Here is a 16748-nt window from a genome sequence, read left to right as displayed (position 1 = left end):
TCAGCTCTGTGCAGAAAGAGTTATTACTTGCAAGGGGTCTGTTTCTGAAATTTGCTGTGTAAGAAAGTCCATCTGGCAGTCACAGGGTGGAATTATTCTCTCAGTTGCTGTCAATTATAAAAGTTCTGTTGATTCTAATATGATGAAAGAGACCCTGGTAATTCTCCACAGCTGCACTGTCTAGCAAATCTTAGCACGTGGAACAAGCGCATCTGGTCCTCTGCTGATATTAAATTAGAATTTGATCTGAGGTATTTGTCTTGTATATCGCTGTTCAACAGCTCACTTTCTTAATAGCAAACATAAATGAGGGAAGGACAACCTTTAATATTCTTCAAGTGAAAAAAATGCGTTAAATTGTGTGATAAGATCTGTTGACATCATTGAAGTTATTTCTGACTATAGATTGCTGCAAGTGAGATCAGAATAAGCATCGCTTTTGAAACAGCCTTTCATCAGTGTTGTGGGGAATGTGTTTGGAAGAATGGCAGACTGCAATGAAAAGAATAATTTGGGAATAAAATTGCACTGATTTGCTGTATGTTTATACAGAGCATTAGATGCCATCAACTTTAAACTTCTTTGAGTATCCGAAAGAAACTTAGTGTGGTTCTGGTGAAACTTCTTGTTAGCACTGACCTCAGTAATTCAGAAGTACTGACCAAGTTGAGTCTGGTGGCACACTCAACTTAAGCAGTTCTCTTTGAATTAGCTTATTATCCATAGAGAACACCGAATTCAAGAAACAGCTCTTACTAGTTGTAGGGAGGATAAGTTTCTAACGTAACCAAATGTAAATATTTTTAATCTGCATTATGTATTTGATGTTAATGAATGTTTAAGAAAGTAACGCGCTTATTAAATTGCACATGGTGTTAACACTGAAAGATCTAAAGGAGAACTGCTCCCTGATCTTCTCTTTAACCTTTCGCTGTGCTAAGTGGAAGAGCAGCTTGGCTTCTAGGACAGTTACAGCTTGTGGTGTTAGTTCCTTGTCAGCTGGCTGTGCAGTAGGAGGGAACATGAAGTGATCAAAGCAATAGCTGACTTCACAAGTTTCCCCTCTTTCTTTTTTTCTGCCTCAGTACCACTTTCTGAAGGACCCTTATCTTGAAAATGGAAGTCTTGAATTTATCTATTTTGTTTTCAGGTTTCTGCTGCAGTACTTCTTTTACATTGAATGCTCATATTCTGAGTATCACACTGTGCTGGATTCCTGCTATAACGTATTAATAGTTTTCTCTTCGTGTTTGTGTGAAATGTGGGGAGAAAAGTCTGCTGAAAAGATGATAAAGAAATGGATGTCTCCCACTTTTATGAGGATGGTGAATTAGTTCTTCATTATTTACAAGTCCCAGAGGAGAAAGGGCATCTGGTATGTTAGGGATTGCACAAATACATAGGGCTTCATTCCATTAAGCTCTTCTTTTAAACTCTCTATTTTGCAAACGTATTTGCATTTGCTGAACTTAATTATTACAAATAATACCATAAAAATTGGGGCTTAATAGTAATCAAAATGCAGGGATTTGCCCCATGTAGAAAATGTGCAAAGCAGATAAAAGTTGTAAAATTGTGTTAATATTTTGCCCTAAAATAAACAAGTCTAATATAAATATTCGAATTTTTGCTCTAAATTTGTTTTTCTCTTGATTAGTATGTCTTAATAAATAGAGAGAGAGAGAAAGCTTATGGAGGCTAAATGTATGAACTGTTATAATATACAGATATATAAACAGTCTAAAATTTGAACTTAATATGAAATGGAGCTGCAGTTAACAGACATACAAACATATATATCAGATACAATACAACCCGCAGCGTGCATGTCTCATTATCTCTGAGTGATATTGACACCTATGCTACAACTGTCCTTTTTATTTATAGATAAAACGCATCTTGCTACTTTTTCCTAAATTGAGTAGTCTGTTCCATGTAAACTGTAATTCCATCCCATCCAAATGAAATTGCTGAGAGGGGAAAAAAAATTCAGTAGTGATGCTTAAATATCAAAACAAATGCCCACCTGGAAGATGGTCCATGTTCCATAAATATTGATATAAATACTTCTATGTTTCTATATACATCAAGTCTTGGGTTATTGGTTTTGTAATATTTTTATCAAATTTAATTCATATATATGTTGGAGGTGTTATCAATCATATCAACGTGTGCTTTCAGCAATTTCTCTCCACACTTGGCTGCATACATTACCTCCCCCACTTCCCCCACCCCCCTCCAATCAGGAAAGAGAGAGATGCAAGGCAGCTGCCTGGCTTCTGGAAGCACACTCAGCACAATCCCAGCAAGGCCTGTCTTGAATGTCTGCTGGGGGGAGCACCAGTCTGCTTCCTTTGGTGGCTCTCCTGGAACTGCAAGTTTTCAAACCCTCCAAAGAGGAGCAAGCTGAAACATGCCCAGCCATTTTCAACTCCCTGCAGTTAGCTGCGATTCAGCTGAGCCTTTTCTGTATTTGCATCTGTTGTCTCCTATTTTTATGCAGGAGTTTTGCAATGTATATAGCATACCATTTCCTTGCTCTCAATTAGTCACAAATCATACTGTAATTATGATGATGTGTAAGATGATATATCAGTGTTGTGCTAAGCATGTGTGTAGATGTCTGGTATTGCCAGAATTGCTCTTAGATTCTCAAGTGTCCTTATCTATTTTCTTGTCTTTTTTTTTTTTTTTTTTTTGCTTTACATTAGTGCTATTATTATTAAAACATACAAATGTTCACTCATCTTTCCCTTTCTGTCTGTTACATGTAGTAGTATCTATATTGTCCAGGAATCATTATTGCATTTTCTGCAGCTGTCACCAGGGAAGAACACATCCTTTATTAAAGTGTGGGGAGTTGCTATACAAAAGACATCAAATCAATAACAAAGGTTTCTGCTTTGTTATCAGGAAGCCACGGACTCCTAGGTAGGGAATTGCAATAGCAGAGATCATTGAAAGTGTTTGTGCCTGGATTACAGTGTTTTGATTTGTGTTCAAGGTGACACAACACATTTCAGAATCAATAGCAGGTTTGTAATGAGATCTGAACATTCATGAGCTGCAAAGTTTCTTTGCTGGTATACAGCTTGAGCATGTCGAAATGTTAAAAACTTTCAAGATGATGTTGAAAACATCTGTAGTTTCACAAACTTAAGTTGCTCTCTAAACTGTAAAGACTTAATAATTTTAGATACCTTCATGCATCACGTTCTGCATAGAGGCTTGTGTACTTCAGAGATAAGTGTAAATTCATACTTTTTTTGCTAGTGTTATATTGGCATGTTACAGTATATGGTGTGACTAAACCAACTGGACCTCAGTGTGGAAATCAACCATGTGATTCATAATTAACTTATCACACAAACAAGACTGGTTTGGGTGGGATTTTCAAACCTTTCATGAAGTTTAGTAGAAATGAGCAAAACTGTACTGAATTATTTAAAGGAATTTCACTATACGAATGAAGAAGTGGTGATGTCCCTTAGAAATATCATGATTTATGGGTCAACAGGTGTATACTTGGTTTGTGATAAAATCTACTAATCTAATTTAGGAAAAAAAAATTATGAGTCTGAGCCTTGCTTTTCCTCAGTTAAATTCTGCTTCCTTTAAACCTATGAAGTTCCTGTACCAAGAAGCTGTAACAGCAGACTCGGGTCTTTTTACTTTCTTGTACTGCAGTGTATCAGTTTTAGTAACCTGGTTCAAACCATTGGCCTATTTTGATCAGTGAGAACTATCTTGCATCCTTGGTTTCTGTAGGATTACACTGTTTACCAAAACAACAGTTTCACTGTTGAAGTTGCTTAACCTGTAGTTCAGGACTTCTATAATGTCAAGTTAAAATGGTTTTAAAAGCTGTTTGAAACTCTTATGCTCATCTAATCAGAATTTGATTCCTGTTTTACTCTTGATTATAAATAGCTATATATAAATATGTTATAAGCTATTGAAGTGGTTGTCCTTCCAAAATATTACTTGGAAATCATTGGAAAATATGATTACTTAAGTTAGGCCTTTCAATGCCTAACTTATTTCTCACAGTTATACTCTCTTCAGTTTCTTGGCAGTACAGAAGTGGAGCAGCCCAAAGGCACAGAAGTTGTAAGAGATGCTGTTAGAAAGTTAAAGGTAAGGAACCGTGAAATACAACTAGAATATATTCTTAACTTATTTGCGTAGACAAGGCACTTTTGGCACTGGTAGATAAATTAATATGTTCTGAAAGCAGCTGCTTTTACTGGTATGAATGCAGTTCCCTATTGTGTCCATGTTACCAGAGGTACTGATATTTAATTCTTATGTATTACAAGATTATAGTATAAACTGTGTGTATCTTAACATGTGATGCTTGTTCTTTGGAAATTCTAGAGCTTCCTAAATCCTAGTCTAGGTAGCAATAGTTTGTTTTAGCTGCCGTTCTTCCACAATGGCTATTGAAAACTTCTAATTAAGCTCATCAGATAAGAACTTCCTTGACCAGATAAGTAGTGGCTTCAGTAATGTCTGTCCTGCATTTTTCTGAGCCAAGCAATGCTTCCTGTGAGCTGCGGTGAGGTGACATTTGTGTTACAGCACATGGAGTACACATGTAAGTTAAGCCTTTGGTGCCAGAAACCAGCAGTGGTGGGTCTATGGACACTGGTTATTCCTCACTGCTCTTCATCTGAAACTCGTTTGTTTCTGTGCAGAGTGACTGTTAGTCTGGTGGTGAAGGTTTGGGACACTGATGTGAGTGCTGGTCACCCTCCAGCTGTGCTAACTGGTGATATGATTGGAAATAGACTTGCTGTGAAAAGAAAAGTGGGTACAAACTAAGCTACACGTGTTCATGACAAGGGACATTACTGCCTTGTTCTCTAGGTCTTTGTTTTGTTGGAAAGGTTTGTGCCCACTGACTCCATCCATGTGCTGGTTATACTGTTATGAGGCTGAGAAAATCAGATAGGTACAATTCCTTTTTGATTATATTCTGGGGCACTGAGGGACTTGACAGACAAGCAGAATTTATCATGAAGAAATGACCAAAGAGAGAAATAGGAAAATTGTGTTCATGATGTGCTAATATTCTTTGGTTTAATCCATAATGTAGTAACACTTGCTGTTACAGGCTTGCTGAGGGTTAAAAACTGATAATGCAACCTTCATTTCACTGGTAGAGACAGCTAATGTGCTTTAAAGCACTTTACATACTATGAGTTGTGGTGGGAAATGCTGATGTGATTTATCTGTCAGTTGACCTCACAGCAGAATTGAACTGTTTTGTGCTTAGCTTCCTAATGGTACTGGAACATTGTTTTTCTTAGCTGTAAAAAGTGTTTCTGTAATGTAAAAAGTTATTTCCATAACTTTCTGAAGAATTTTCAGTGTTTCTTTAAACAGAAGTCCTCTGAAGTGAAAGGAAAATTTTGAGAATCAATATTGAAAAACTTGGGTTTTGTGTGTAATTACTATGATAATAAAAGTAACAGAGCAAAGAGGGCATGAAACAGACTTCGGGTAGTTGAACTCTTAAGGATGAGGGTTCCCTTGAACAAGTTTTGTGTTTTTCTACAGGACTGATTAGTAACTATGTTTTGCTCTACCAAAAAACTACAGCTGCCTTTAAATACTCGGTCGGTCAGTGCCTAGTGTTTAATGTCAAAAAACGTGGCTGCAGTTTGTCAGAGATGATAAGCTAGTTGTTCTCCTGTGCAAGTGTGTGTAGGTATGATCCTTTTTTAACACCCGCAGCATGATTATATGGATTGTTTTCAATCACAGGGTTGTTAATCGTTCATCACAGTTAGTATTTAATGAAAATTATGGCTTATTAAAATTATTCTTCTTTAACATATGGGGCCATTTTTACAACTGGAATGCATTGGGCTACTGATAATTTAGGTATTATTATTGCAAGCTATTTTTCAACACATTATCCAACTATGGGGGAACACAGATCTGACATGCAGCTTTACTTCAAATCAGAAAGCCTCAGTTCATACGGAACAAAGAATTTTTCACTTCATAACAGAATTTTGTGCAAGACTAGCACGCAACTCTGCGAACTTGCTTTTACCAGCAGGTGGAGCTAACGTCCCACAGTAAAAGATAAAATCGAAGGAAATCGCTTGATGTTTCATTCGACTTGTTATATCCCGAGTACTACTATTCACACTTCCTAAACGCTTTCTGATTTTGGTTGGTCAGTTACAGTTTTGTATAACAGTTTTTTGAAGCATCTATATTTAATTTTCCTAGGTTATCCAATGTGTTTTTCGTTTTCTAGTCAGATTTTTCCCTTGTTTTCAAATTTCTTGTGACTGTGCTGCAGGATGAATAAGAAATTTGGACTTCAATACTTCCATTTCTAAGATAAAGCAAATTGTTCTCATAATTTATAACAAACATTTTTTTTCTTTCCGGTTTTCTAATTACAATAATTTCTAGAATGAATTAAACTTAGAGAAATGTTACCAAGTTGTTGGATCAACATGCTTGTATTCAAATGTGTGAATGTTGTCAAGTCACGCTTCATAAAATGAAAGGTAGATTCTTTTAATTAATGAAGGCTATAATGTTTAATTGAGACTGTAGAAATGAATTTCAGCCTTCTCAAAATGTTGAAGTGTTGCCAGAGATGAGAAGATTGCAAGTTCAGCACAACAAATGGAAAGGATGGTATAACCAGACCTGTGTAAGAAAGTAATTTGGAATAGCCTTTGGGAGCAACCAGGACTAAATGCTTGTTTACACTGTTTCTCCATGACTTCCTTAAAAGGTCCAACCTTGATGCTGTTCTCTTTTACTCACTTTCTAGCTCAGTCTCCCCTTTCTCCTCCTTTTTTTTTTTTTCTTTTCTCTTTCTCTCCTGTAAATGAAGATGAGAGATAATGTCAGTGGCACTTAAAAGTCACTTGAAATACTTGTCATTGCTCCCTAACCATTAAGATTAGCAAAATGAAGGAAGGATACTCTCACAAAGGATTGCATGATGTGTTAGGCTGCTGTCCTTAGCATGCTGTCAGTGCTAATGTTCTGAGCTTCCTTTCATGGTTAAACTGGGTTACACTGCTTCTTGAAGGAACAGAGAACAGCTGAAAACAGAAACCTTTCACTGCTGGAAGAGATTTCCAGACAGGCCTTACAGCCGTGGCACTTTGCTTTGAAGTACTTGAGAAAGCAGTATTTGGGTCTGGGGACGAAAGCAGGTCAGATGAAATGCATTAAAGAAGAGAATACCTGATTTCTTTCAACAAACAAACAAAAATCTTCAAGGAATGAGAGATGGAAAACGGATTTTACTACATTGTCTTCTATGATTACGAGTCTATGTAGTTATTAATAGATCAGAGCCTTCTCAGTCCAGTGTGTCTTTGGAGAATAAAATACTTAGCCCTTGACTTGGTGGATTTCTGAGGAAACTTGTTCCCTACCCAACTGACTATTGAGATATATCTGTGGTCTTTTCATTCTTGTCTTCTTCTTGACAGGTTTTCTGAGATCATAGTTTCATTAGATACACAAAACATGTGAATGAGAGCTTGGACCATAATGTGGTCTAGTGGCTATTTTCTTCAGGCATCTCCTTCTAATGGATGGCATGCATGAAGTGCTGTGGGAGGTGTCTGATACTGGGAGTGTGTGCAGGAGGAAGGAATTGAACATCTGTTCCCCAGGCTGCAGATCAGCGCCCAAATAATAGAAATTTCTTCCTTTTGACATTTCAAGTTGATCTCTAGTAAATGATTGAGTCATGCAGAGAGGTGTAAATACTAAGTAAAATCTCATTGATTTTATTTCTACAGTGTAATTTGGCTGAAAATTTTCTAACCATTTTTTTATTAGCTTACACTTGTGACAGATAGTGATGTATGTCTTTTTCCTCGTGTTGTTTTTGTTGATTAACCTTCTGATTGCAGTTTGCTGATGCTGTACTGGGGGCATAAGGATTTCAAATATAACTATTATTAATATGAGAGCACGTTATTTTACCTGCTGCTGTAATGAAAGATATATGGAAGTGTTTTTCTTGTTTAAAAAAATAACAACAAAAAACAACCAAGTAAAACCATTGGAAATAGTTTGTTTTATGTTTCCCTTCCTCCCCCCCCCCCCAAAAAAAAAGGAAAAAAAGGAAATGCGGTGTTAATTCCAAAGCAGTTAAATAAAAGCTAGCTCATCCCCCTGAGCTGCTCAAACTACTATTGGACCAAATTAGAGTGCCTTGCCCAAGAACAGTAAATGTATAAAGTAACGGCTTAAGAATTTGGCCCATCCTATCCCTTCCCAGGCCATGCTCTGATTCATTATAGTTCTGTATCATTGTCCATTTTGATGCCAATGGGAGGCTTCAGATTTTTACCCTCTTATATAACGTTGTTACTGTGTGCAATACAGATACTTGTTTCAAATCTGTGCTGAGTGGACAAAATTAAATTTGTAAGTCTCCTGTGCCCAGAGGCACCTGAATGTCCATTTTACAATAAAGGAACAAGCAAATATAAGGAGAGAGAGCAAAAAAGCCAAATGGCAGATAGCTGGGTAAGATTTGGTGTTTTAAGGTTGAGTTTGCAAAGTGGCTGAACCAGGCTTTCTGAGGAGATGAGCTGTGGCATTAACCAGTGTCTGTGTGGTATCTGGTCTTAGAGCAGGGAGCGGGCAGGAGAAGCATCAAGAAAGAAAACAGCTGTACATACAGATGTTCTGGATTTATCAACATGCACGTTTCAGTCATTGGACCTCAGCAGACATTTGGTTGAAAATCTTGTTCCTCTCTCCAGATGTCTCTGATGAAGTCCTTACATCTTTCATCATTAACTTGTTTTTGATTTGCCTCCTCTGTATATCTGACAGACCTTATAAAGTGGTTTTGCTATCTCTTGCAAATTTTCTCAGTTTTATCAACATCCTTCTGGATTTGGAGACCTCAGAACACAGAATTTGGGTTGCTGATTCAGTGCACTCTTTCTTAAGGGTACATTTAAAATTTCCAAGGTTTGGATTCTTCACTTCATGAGGAGAGTCTCTAGTTTGTAGAAAGCCAACCATGACATCAGGCCATGTTAATTCTGTAGTGTTCTGCTTGGTTGTGTTGCTTTATTTGCAGCTCCATCAGCATTGGTATTCTGCAGGTTTTCCTTGCAATAATTGTAAATTTCACTACTGATCATGAGTGACTTTTCTCCCCCCCCCCCTTTTTTTTTTTTTTTTTTTAAATCTTTTTTCAGCCTGCAGATTTTATCAGTTTTCTTCCTGGTCGTTTTTCAATACTGTCTTGCTTAAGAAATAAACACTGCTGGAATACATTAGAAACATACCTTCCCAATGACCATTTCCTGTTTATAACTGCATCTGGAGACTCATGTAACTAACTTCACTAATACATTGTTGGTATTGCTTCATTTCCTAAATACAGTGACATGCAAAGCTCACTGAAGTGCCTCGTCTATTTTGACAAGCTGCATTTTAAGTGTTGGTCTAAAATCCATATTGATCAGCATTAATTTCATCTTGATAAAGTTCCTCAGTTCACGTGCCTGATATATACCTTTTGGAAGCAGCGCGATGGAAGGGTCATTCTATTTTTCCTTACTTAGTATTGGCACAGAATTACCTTCTGGAACTTCCTTGGGGTGTTATAAGACTTCTGGACTACTTGGAGCAAGCTTTGGCCATCTGCTCTTGTGCAAGTTACTCATATCATTTTTTTCAATGTACGCTATGCCTTTAACTCAGTAAAATTAAATATTCTTTATGCCTGTTGTTCTTACTGCACAGAAATACTTGCGTGCATCTAGGTTGTAAAAGGACATTTCCAAAAAACCAGAGTTCACTCAGGTTTGAGGCTGTTCCAAATCAGTGTGTGCTCCAGGATTATCTGCTGCGAGTGAACTTCATTTGAGAAATGAAAGCTCAAAGGAAAAGATGTCAGCGTGTCACAGCATGCAGGAATGGCATCACATCACAGGAATGGCATCAGACTGGCAATCCTGCTGTGAACAGGAACAAATCCTTTCCTACACCTAGTCTTGTGCTCACTGCGTTCAATTATACAAGAGCACAGGTTTCAGGACAGCACACTCGTAAGGGTGACGAGCTGACATGCCAGCCCCTGGGCTTCAGTGAGTCATCTTGTTTATCTGATATTTGAAAATGTGATTCCTGATTGTCAGAGGTGAGAGAGTACAGGGGCAGGTAATGGAGCGAAAAAAAGTAATTCCGAATCTTTGCTAATAATGGTACCTAAATTCACGACACTTCTTTTGACTGTAGCAAATTTGGGGCACTGCTTATTTTATCAGCGGTGTTCACAAGGGAAAGGTAAAAAATCAGATCCAGCTGTTGAAGAAAAAGTAATAAAAGGATAAAAATTGCATTAAATAGGATGTATGACCCAGTCATACAAAATGTCATCTAGTGATTTGATAGCGAACAGATCCTGAGAATACGATAGTAAAGATCAAACACTTCTTTGGTGTGGACAGTTGTAGTGCTTTCACACTGAACCAATTTAAAATAAATGATTTTCTTAAGACGTATGATACACACCCTCCATGAGTGTACAGAGTTACTGTGGTGCGGGGGGAAAAAATTCAATGCTAAGCAACCAAGCAGATAACAAACTGTCTGCAGGAGTTTTCCTAAGCAGCTGAAGCAAAAGTGTGAGTTAGGTGCGTAAACTGCAGATAACAGTCTCAAGAGAATAAGTTAAATAATTTAAAATCTTTTGTCCTAAGTATAGGAATATTCTATAGCATGCAGTCAGAAATGCTGTTTCATGCTCAAATTTGACTTTGGCAATGTCTGGTGTTGTTTGTAAGTTTTTTGAAGGAGGAAGGAAACATCTTTGGTTTGCAGAGTTAAGAGGAAACGAGAAATAATTTAAACAAAATCAGCACAGAAAACTTAATAGTAATGTGGTGTTATGCTTTTCTTTTTACAGTTTGCAAGACATATCAAGAAATCTGAAGGCCAGAAGACACCTAAAGTTGAGTTACAAATCTCAATCTATGGTGTAAAAATTCTAGATCCAAAAACAAAGGTAGGATACGTATTTATCTGTGATGTTAAAAGAATAACTGTGAATGGTTTCAGAGGTTTTTTTTGTTTTATATCTTAAAAATGCATGACAGTGAAAGCAATTTCATTGATATAAACATTATCCAAATTGCCATTTCTTCTTAGTACAAATGGGTAACATCTTCCCCAGAAGGAATCTGATGCTCACAAATATGGACCATAGCTAACGTGCTATTTGATTTTTTTTGTAACCCTTCAACACTACAAATTCTGAGAAAGATTAAAACGCAGTGACAATTACATGTTCATTCTGAATGCTGTACGTACCCATGTTTGTTTGCACTGACTCATGTCTCATGCTGCTGCTTTGCAATTGCACCTTTTTCTTCCTCTTCCTGTGTTTTTGATTTTAATTATGTCCTCGCTTTGCTAAAACGCTGATGTTTTTCAGGTGTTATTCATTTGTCTGTAAACTTTGGGCTCTACATCTGGCACAGCATGACAATTCCTGTCTTTTCAGCATTTGTGGTCCTTCGTGTCATCCCACTGATGGGCTTTTGGTTTGTTTGTTTGCTCTGTTATTTTGGAAGAGGTTACATACTAAAGGAAACATCTTTCTCAAAGACTTCAAAGAGGCAGCTAAATGAGTAATTATTTAGCAATCAGCAATTCATAACATATGAATGCTCTTAAGCTTTTTGTGCAAATGTTAAGTTTTGAATGTGAATGACCTTTGTTGCTCCTCTTTAGTTCTAAAGTCATTGTGACCATTCAGAGAGTGGCACTGCCTTTTGGGAAAAGGTGGCTGTAGTTCAAGATTATAGCTGCTTGCAACCTTTTTTTGCTTCGATCTCTAGACAAGACAACAGTTCATAAGCCCAAGAAGAAATAAATAGCCATATCAACTATTGCAGTTTGTGCATTTTCTTTATGTCCTGGGGCAGAAAGGGGACCAAACCCCATACGCTGGCAAAAGCTGTTTTAGCATGGGAGAATTTAATGCCAAAATATGTTAGAGATTAAAATAAATCTGTGGGACAGAAAGTACTGGGGAAATAGGAACATCTTAATCTTGTAACGATGTTATTGCCAACTGCGATGGTAATCAGCTCTGAGAAGCCTTTTCATCTCCCTCACTTTTTTTCCTAAAGCTAGACGTAAAAGCAAATGTGAATCAAGGTTTCTTGTTTTTGCAAATTTTATTTATGGATTTCATACTTAGCATTCAAAGAAGGGGAACTACAGTGCAATACTGTCCTTCAATCATACGAAGTAATTACACTGATTTATGAACCTGTAAGAGCCCATACAAGCATGTGCTCTTACATGTAACTGTTAAAGAGCTCTAGTGGAAGGACAAAATGTGAGAGATGTGGGGACATGGGAGAAGTAGGAGCACAGAAGAATAACTGTAAAGAATGAGAACGAGGAAGCCTTCTCAACCTAATTGGGGTAGGGGAAAGAAAAGGGGAAAACATTGCCTATGGGGTACGTTTGTGGATAAACTGCTGAGAGAAAGCATGCCCTTGTTTATGAGCTTATAGCAATCTGTGAACTCCTGTGCTGCAAAGAAACACTTTGTTCTGTAGATGATAGTTCATATCTAAACTGCATATTTTCCTTTAAAGCAAATACTGCTTTCCCATGTAAGAAGCCAAATAAAATAAAAATACCAAGAAGAGACTTGCAGAAAAGAAGCAAAAGGAAAAAAAAAAAAGTTTTTATTATTATCGTTCTATTGCAGTCTTATTGACATATTTCAGCTGAAGAGCATTGCCACTGCAAGTTTTAAGTATCCAGGGCATGGTTTTTAATAGAAATTGAATCAGTATTTTAAATATGCAAACAATAATGTTTAAAAATGATTACTGTTACAAAGGATTTCTACTTTGTCTCTATATCAAGATAACAAAGTCAGTTCTCCGTGTTTAAGGTAGAAAGATAAGGACTTATTTCAGCACAACTGTTTTAGCAAAGCCTAGGAGATGATGAGATCCAAAGATGGTGCACATGTGGACAAAGAGCAAATTCTTTTACATAATCAGTTTCCAAATAAAATGCACTGTGGCACAAAGCAGCAGTAAAAACTAATTTTCTAGTACAGAAATTACTGCCCAAATAAATGCTTCCAAATAAATACTGTCCGAATCAAAACTTCCTGTTTACATTCAGTAATAATGGGAATGTTTCTTAGAGAAGATGAGTTTAACTTCTGTTATATTTTTAAGTTTGTTTCTTCACCTCTCTCATGTAGGGAGATTTTCTGTATCCCACACAACTATAGCATTTCCTCGAAAATAATCTTTTTTTTTTTTTTTCCTAGGAAGTTCAACACAATTGCCAACTCCATAGGATATCATTTTGTGCTGATGATAAAACTGACAAGAGGATATTTACTTTCATATGCAAAGACTCAGAATCAAATAAGCATCTGTGCTATGTATTTGACAGTGAAAAGTGTGTAAGTATGCAAGATTCTTTTTATAAGACTGAGGGTCTATTATGGAATTTGTTTTAAAATAAAGCAAGAATGGTTAGCAAAAGGAAACAGCCTGACTGCTGATTGAGGTCAGTGTGGTATAGCCTTTAATGCTAACATAGTGCCTTGTAAATTAGACGCATTAATTTGTCGAGAGTCTATTTTCCTTTAAGGTGGTTTTCAGGGAGAATTCTTCTTACTACCCAGCTCAACATCCTAGTCCAACCATCTGAAATACTCAGAGAACAGTGCATCCCACTAAGCTTGAAATGTTTGCACAGCTGTTTTGCAGAGATTACTGTAACCCTGTAGCTCAGATATCCTCGCAGGCAGTTCTGCCGATGTGTCAACCTCAGCCTCTACTCAAATGTTTTAAATATTTTTTTCATTACAGCAGAGTTCCCCCTACCCTCCCCCCTGCCACATCTCACGCTTGTAATGCTGTGATGCACTAACAGAGAATTAATTTCACCAACTACTGACATTCTCTCGTGCCTGAGATAGAACAGGGCAACTGTTCCAAACTGCAATAGCAGGAAAAAGTTATAATTCAGGACAGGAAATGAAGAGAATGGTGCCTCATTCAAGCAGGGTCATGCATTTTCCTAGGCAGAAAGTAATTAACAAATTAAAACATCAGAATCAACGCAAACAAAATGGATGCTTGTTTTCTGTTGTTTTTAAATCTAGATCATCTCTGATTTATTCTGAAGTAGGTGAGAAAAAAGGAAGGAAACATTGTTTATTTGTTTTTTTTTTTTTTAGAAAAAAATTACATCTTTGTCACAGAACTTGCTTGTAATTATGTATCAGTGTGCCATGTAGACATACAGAATTGTTGTACGCATCTGTGCAATTCTCTTTACATTTCTATCCTGTTGCTTTTATGCACATTTGACCTTTCAGTTGGCCCTGCACTTTCTGCACACCAGTGCCATTTGTTCTCCAAGCCCAAGTACTATTTTTCCCCTGTCCTAATACTCCACTTACTGTAATTTTCTGCTTTCACTCTTCTGTTCATTAGCAAAGGATCCCATTTTGGCTGATAGCTTTCCTTTCAACTGACCTATCTCCTTCCAAGGAAAATAGTTAGGAAAATCCTCCTGTCCATTACTGTTTTCTTTTATTAACAGTAACAGTTACTCTCTAAAGCAGTTCCAGTTCAGCTTTTTGTCTCTTGAGTCTAATTTCGTAACAGTATTTTTGGTAGTGATTTTATTATTATTACCCACTGAAGATATAGGTTGAAACATTAATTCTCCATGACTGTAGTATGAAGGTCTTCTGACACCTCCAGTGAGTGACTTTGCTGTTGTGCTGATGGATAAGGGGCTGGGAGATATTCAAGTTGCACCCACAGTTATCTGTATTTTGCCAAGAGTTTTTTTCCATGCTTCTTTGCAGTGTTGAGTTCAGGGGAGATGAAGCAAACCATTTGAACGTGATGTGTGTGTGAGGTATTTTGTGATCATCTGAAATGAGAGTAATTATATAAAATATTTTTAATACACCACTTTCAATTTATGTTTTGTGCAAAGGCCGAAGAGATAACTTTAACAATTGGCCAAGCATTTGACTTAGCTTACAGGAAATTTCTGGAATCTGGAGGAAAAGATGTTGAGACAAGGAAACAGATCGCAGGTTTACAGAAAAGAGTAAGTTCTGATCTATAATTTTTAAAGAGATGATAAGAAAATCCCATTGTAATTGTTAGATTTTTGTATGACGCATTATTTTCAGCATTCTCAGATTGCTAAGAATATCAGCAGATACTTTTTTTTTTTTTAAAAAAAAGCTGAATAAAGACTTGATAACTATGAAATAACATTCTGATTTTCTGTCTTTTAAGGTGACTAACAGAAATGAAGTCTTGAAATATGTTTAAATTACTTTTTGTAGTAAGATAATTATTGCTACAAAATTACCAGAACTCCAGCATTTTTAATTGTAAGCAGACAAGTAATAGATATCATTGAAATGAATTAATATTCCAATAGCTGTTGCAATAACCACTTGCTTTATAGATTCAAGAATTAGAAACTGAAAACACAGAACTGAAGAATAAAGTTCAAGATTTGGAAAACCAGTTAAGGATAACGCAAGTGCATGCACCTCCAGTAAGTAGATGAAATCCACTCTTTTGCCAATGTTACTTTGAATTTATAATCATCTGTGTTATAATAATTATCATCTATGCTGTTTCTAGTGATTGATTAACATCAGGTGATTATGTAACAAATCTGATGAAATGCAGTAATGAAGTAACTGTGGGATTGTGACAAGTGCAAATGCCCGTCTCAGTAATCTGTGGTTCTTCATGTGGCCTGTTATACCTATTTGTTGCCATGTAAAACTAATGTATACTCCTATGTAGACTCCTAAGCGTGCTAGCTAGGGAACAGAAACTGTTCTGCACTGCTTTGACAATGCTGCTTTGGATTTTTCTGTTACAAGCATATCATTACTTATACCTGTTGTTTTCTAGATAACCTTCTAAAAATTTTGTCTGTCTTTCAAAGGAGTCATTAGGGTCTCGGGGAACAGCACGGATGGGCAGGTAGAAAGAATCATATGAGGGCTCCTCATCACTCATTTTTTAGTGCTTTCTTCTATTGTTATTAAAGATAGTACTGTTTGTAACGACTGACTGACATTGCTCATGTCTAGACTACTCCTATTCTTACAGGCCTATTCAGTCTAGTCATCATTAGATAATTGTAGAAATAAGTAAATAGAACTACTTAATGGAATTATACTCAAGTCTTAGGAAAAAAAGTGGAGCTGCTTTTAAGCTGTGCCCTTTGGGCCATCTTGTTCCTGCCCCACATGCACACCATTTCACTTCCATAAGTCTGGGCAGTATAAAAACATATTGATAGCTGTGACAGCATTTCTTCTGTTGAGTCTATATGCTCTTTTGATATTGATGAGATGTTTGTTTTCCTGAGGAAACAATGTTATTTCGTTTTACAAAAGTATGCTTAGTGGGGAGAGCATCATAAGTTATTAATATTGTGTAACTCTCATAATGAAAATTGTTAATAATGGATGTCTTTTCACTTATGAAGCATTCAGTAAACATTTCCCAAATGCTAGATTTAAAAACGAATGTGGTAAATTATAATTTTAATTTGAATGACAGCTAGTTTCCTTTATTTGTGAATATAAATAATCAATTCAAGAATCTTTCATAAATTATATTAAATATACACTTAAGTCTTTTATGACAGACATAGCTCTCTTTCATTTAAATGAAGGAACT

General features: G+C 36.5%; 1 protein-coding gene across 1 annotated transcript in view; it reads left to right on the top strand.

Annotated features, from left to right (window-relative positions):
* GULP1 (GULP PTB domain containing engulfment adaptor 1) overlaps positions 1 to 16748 on the top strand; it is a gene marked incomplete at both ends in the record, with an annotated part of 82240 nt that overhangs the window by 42266 nt on the left and 23226 nt on the right. Inside the window, 5 exons of the mRNA XM_079538892.1 lie at positions 4066 to 4137; positions 10931 to 11029; positions 13331 to 13468; positions 15025 to 15141; positions 15511 to 15603. Of these exons, the coding sequence (XP_079395018.1) occupies positions 4066 to 4137; positions 10931 to 11029; positions 13331 to 13468; positions 15025 to 15141; positions 15511 to 15603 (519 nt within the window). The remainder of the gene's footprint in view (positions 1 to 4065; positions 4138 to 10930; positions 11030 to 13330; positions 13469 to 15024; positions 15142 to 15510; positions 15604 to 16748) is intronic.

The sequence above is a fragment of the Tetrao urogallus genome, assembly GCF_951394365.1.
Source record: "Tetrao urogallus genome assembly, chromosome: 8".
Lineage (NCBI taxonomy): Eukaryota > Metazoa > Chordata > Aves > Galliformes > Phasianidae > Tetrao > Tetrao urogallus.
Note: the sequence above shows the minus strand (reverse complement) of the source record. Positions and strands in the feature narration are given on the sequence as shown.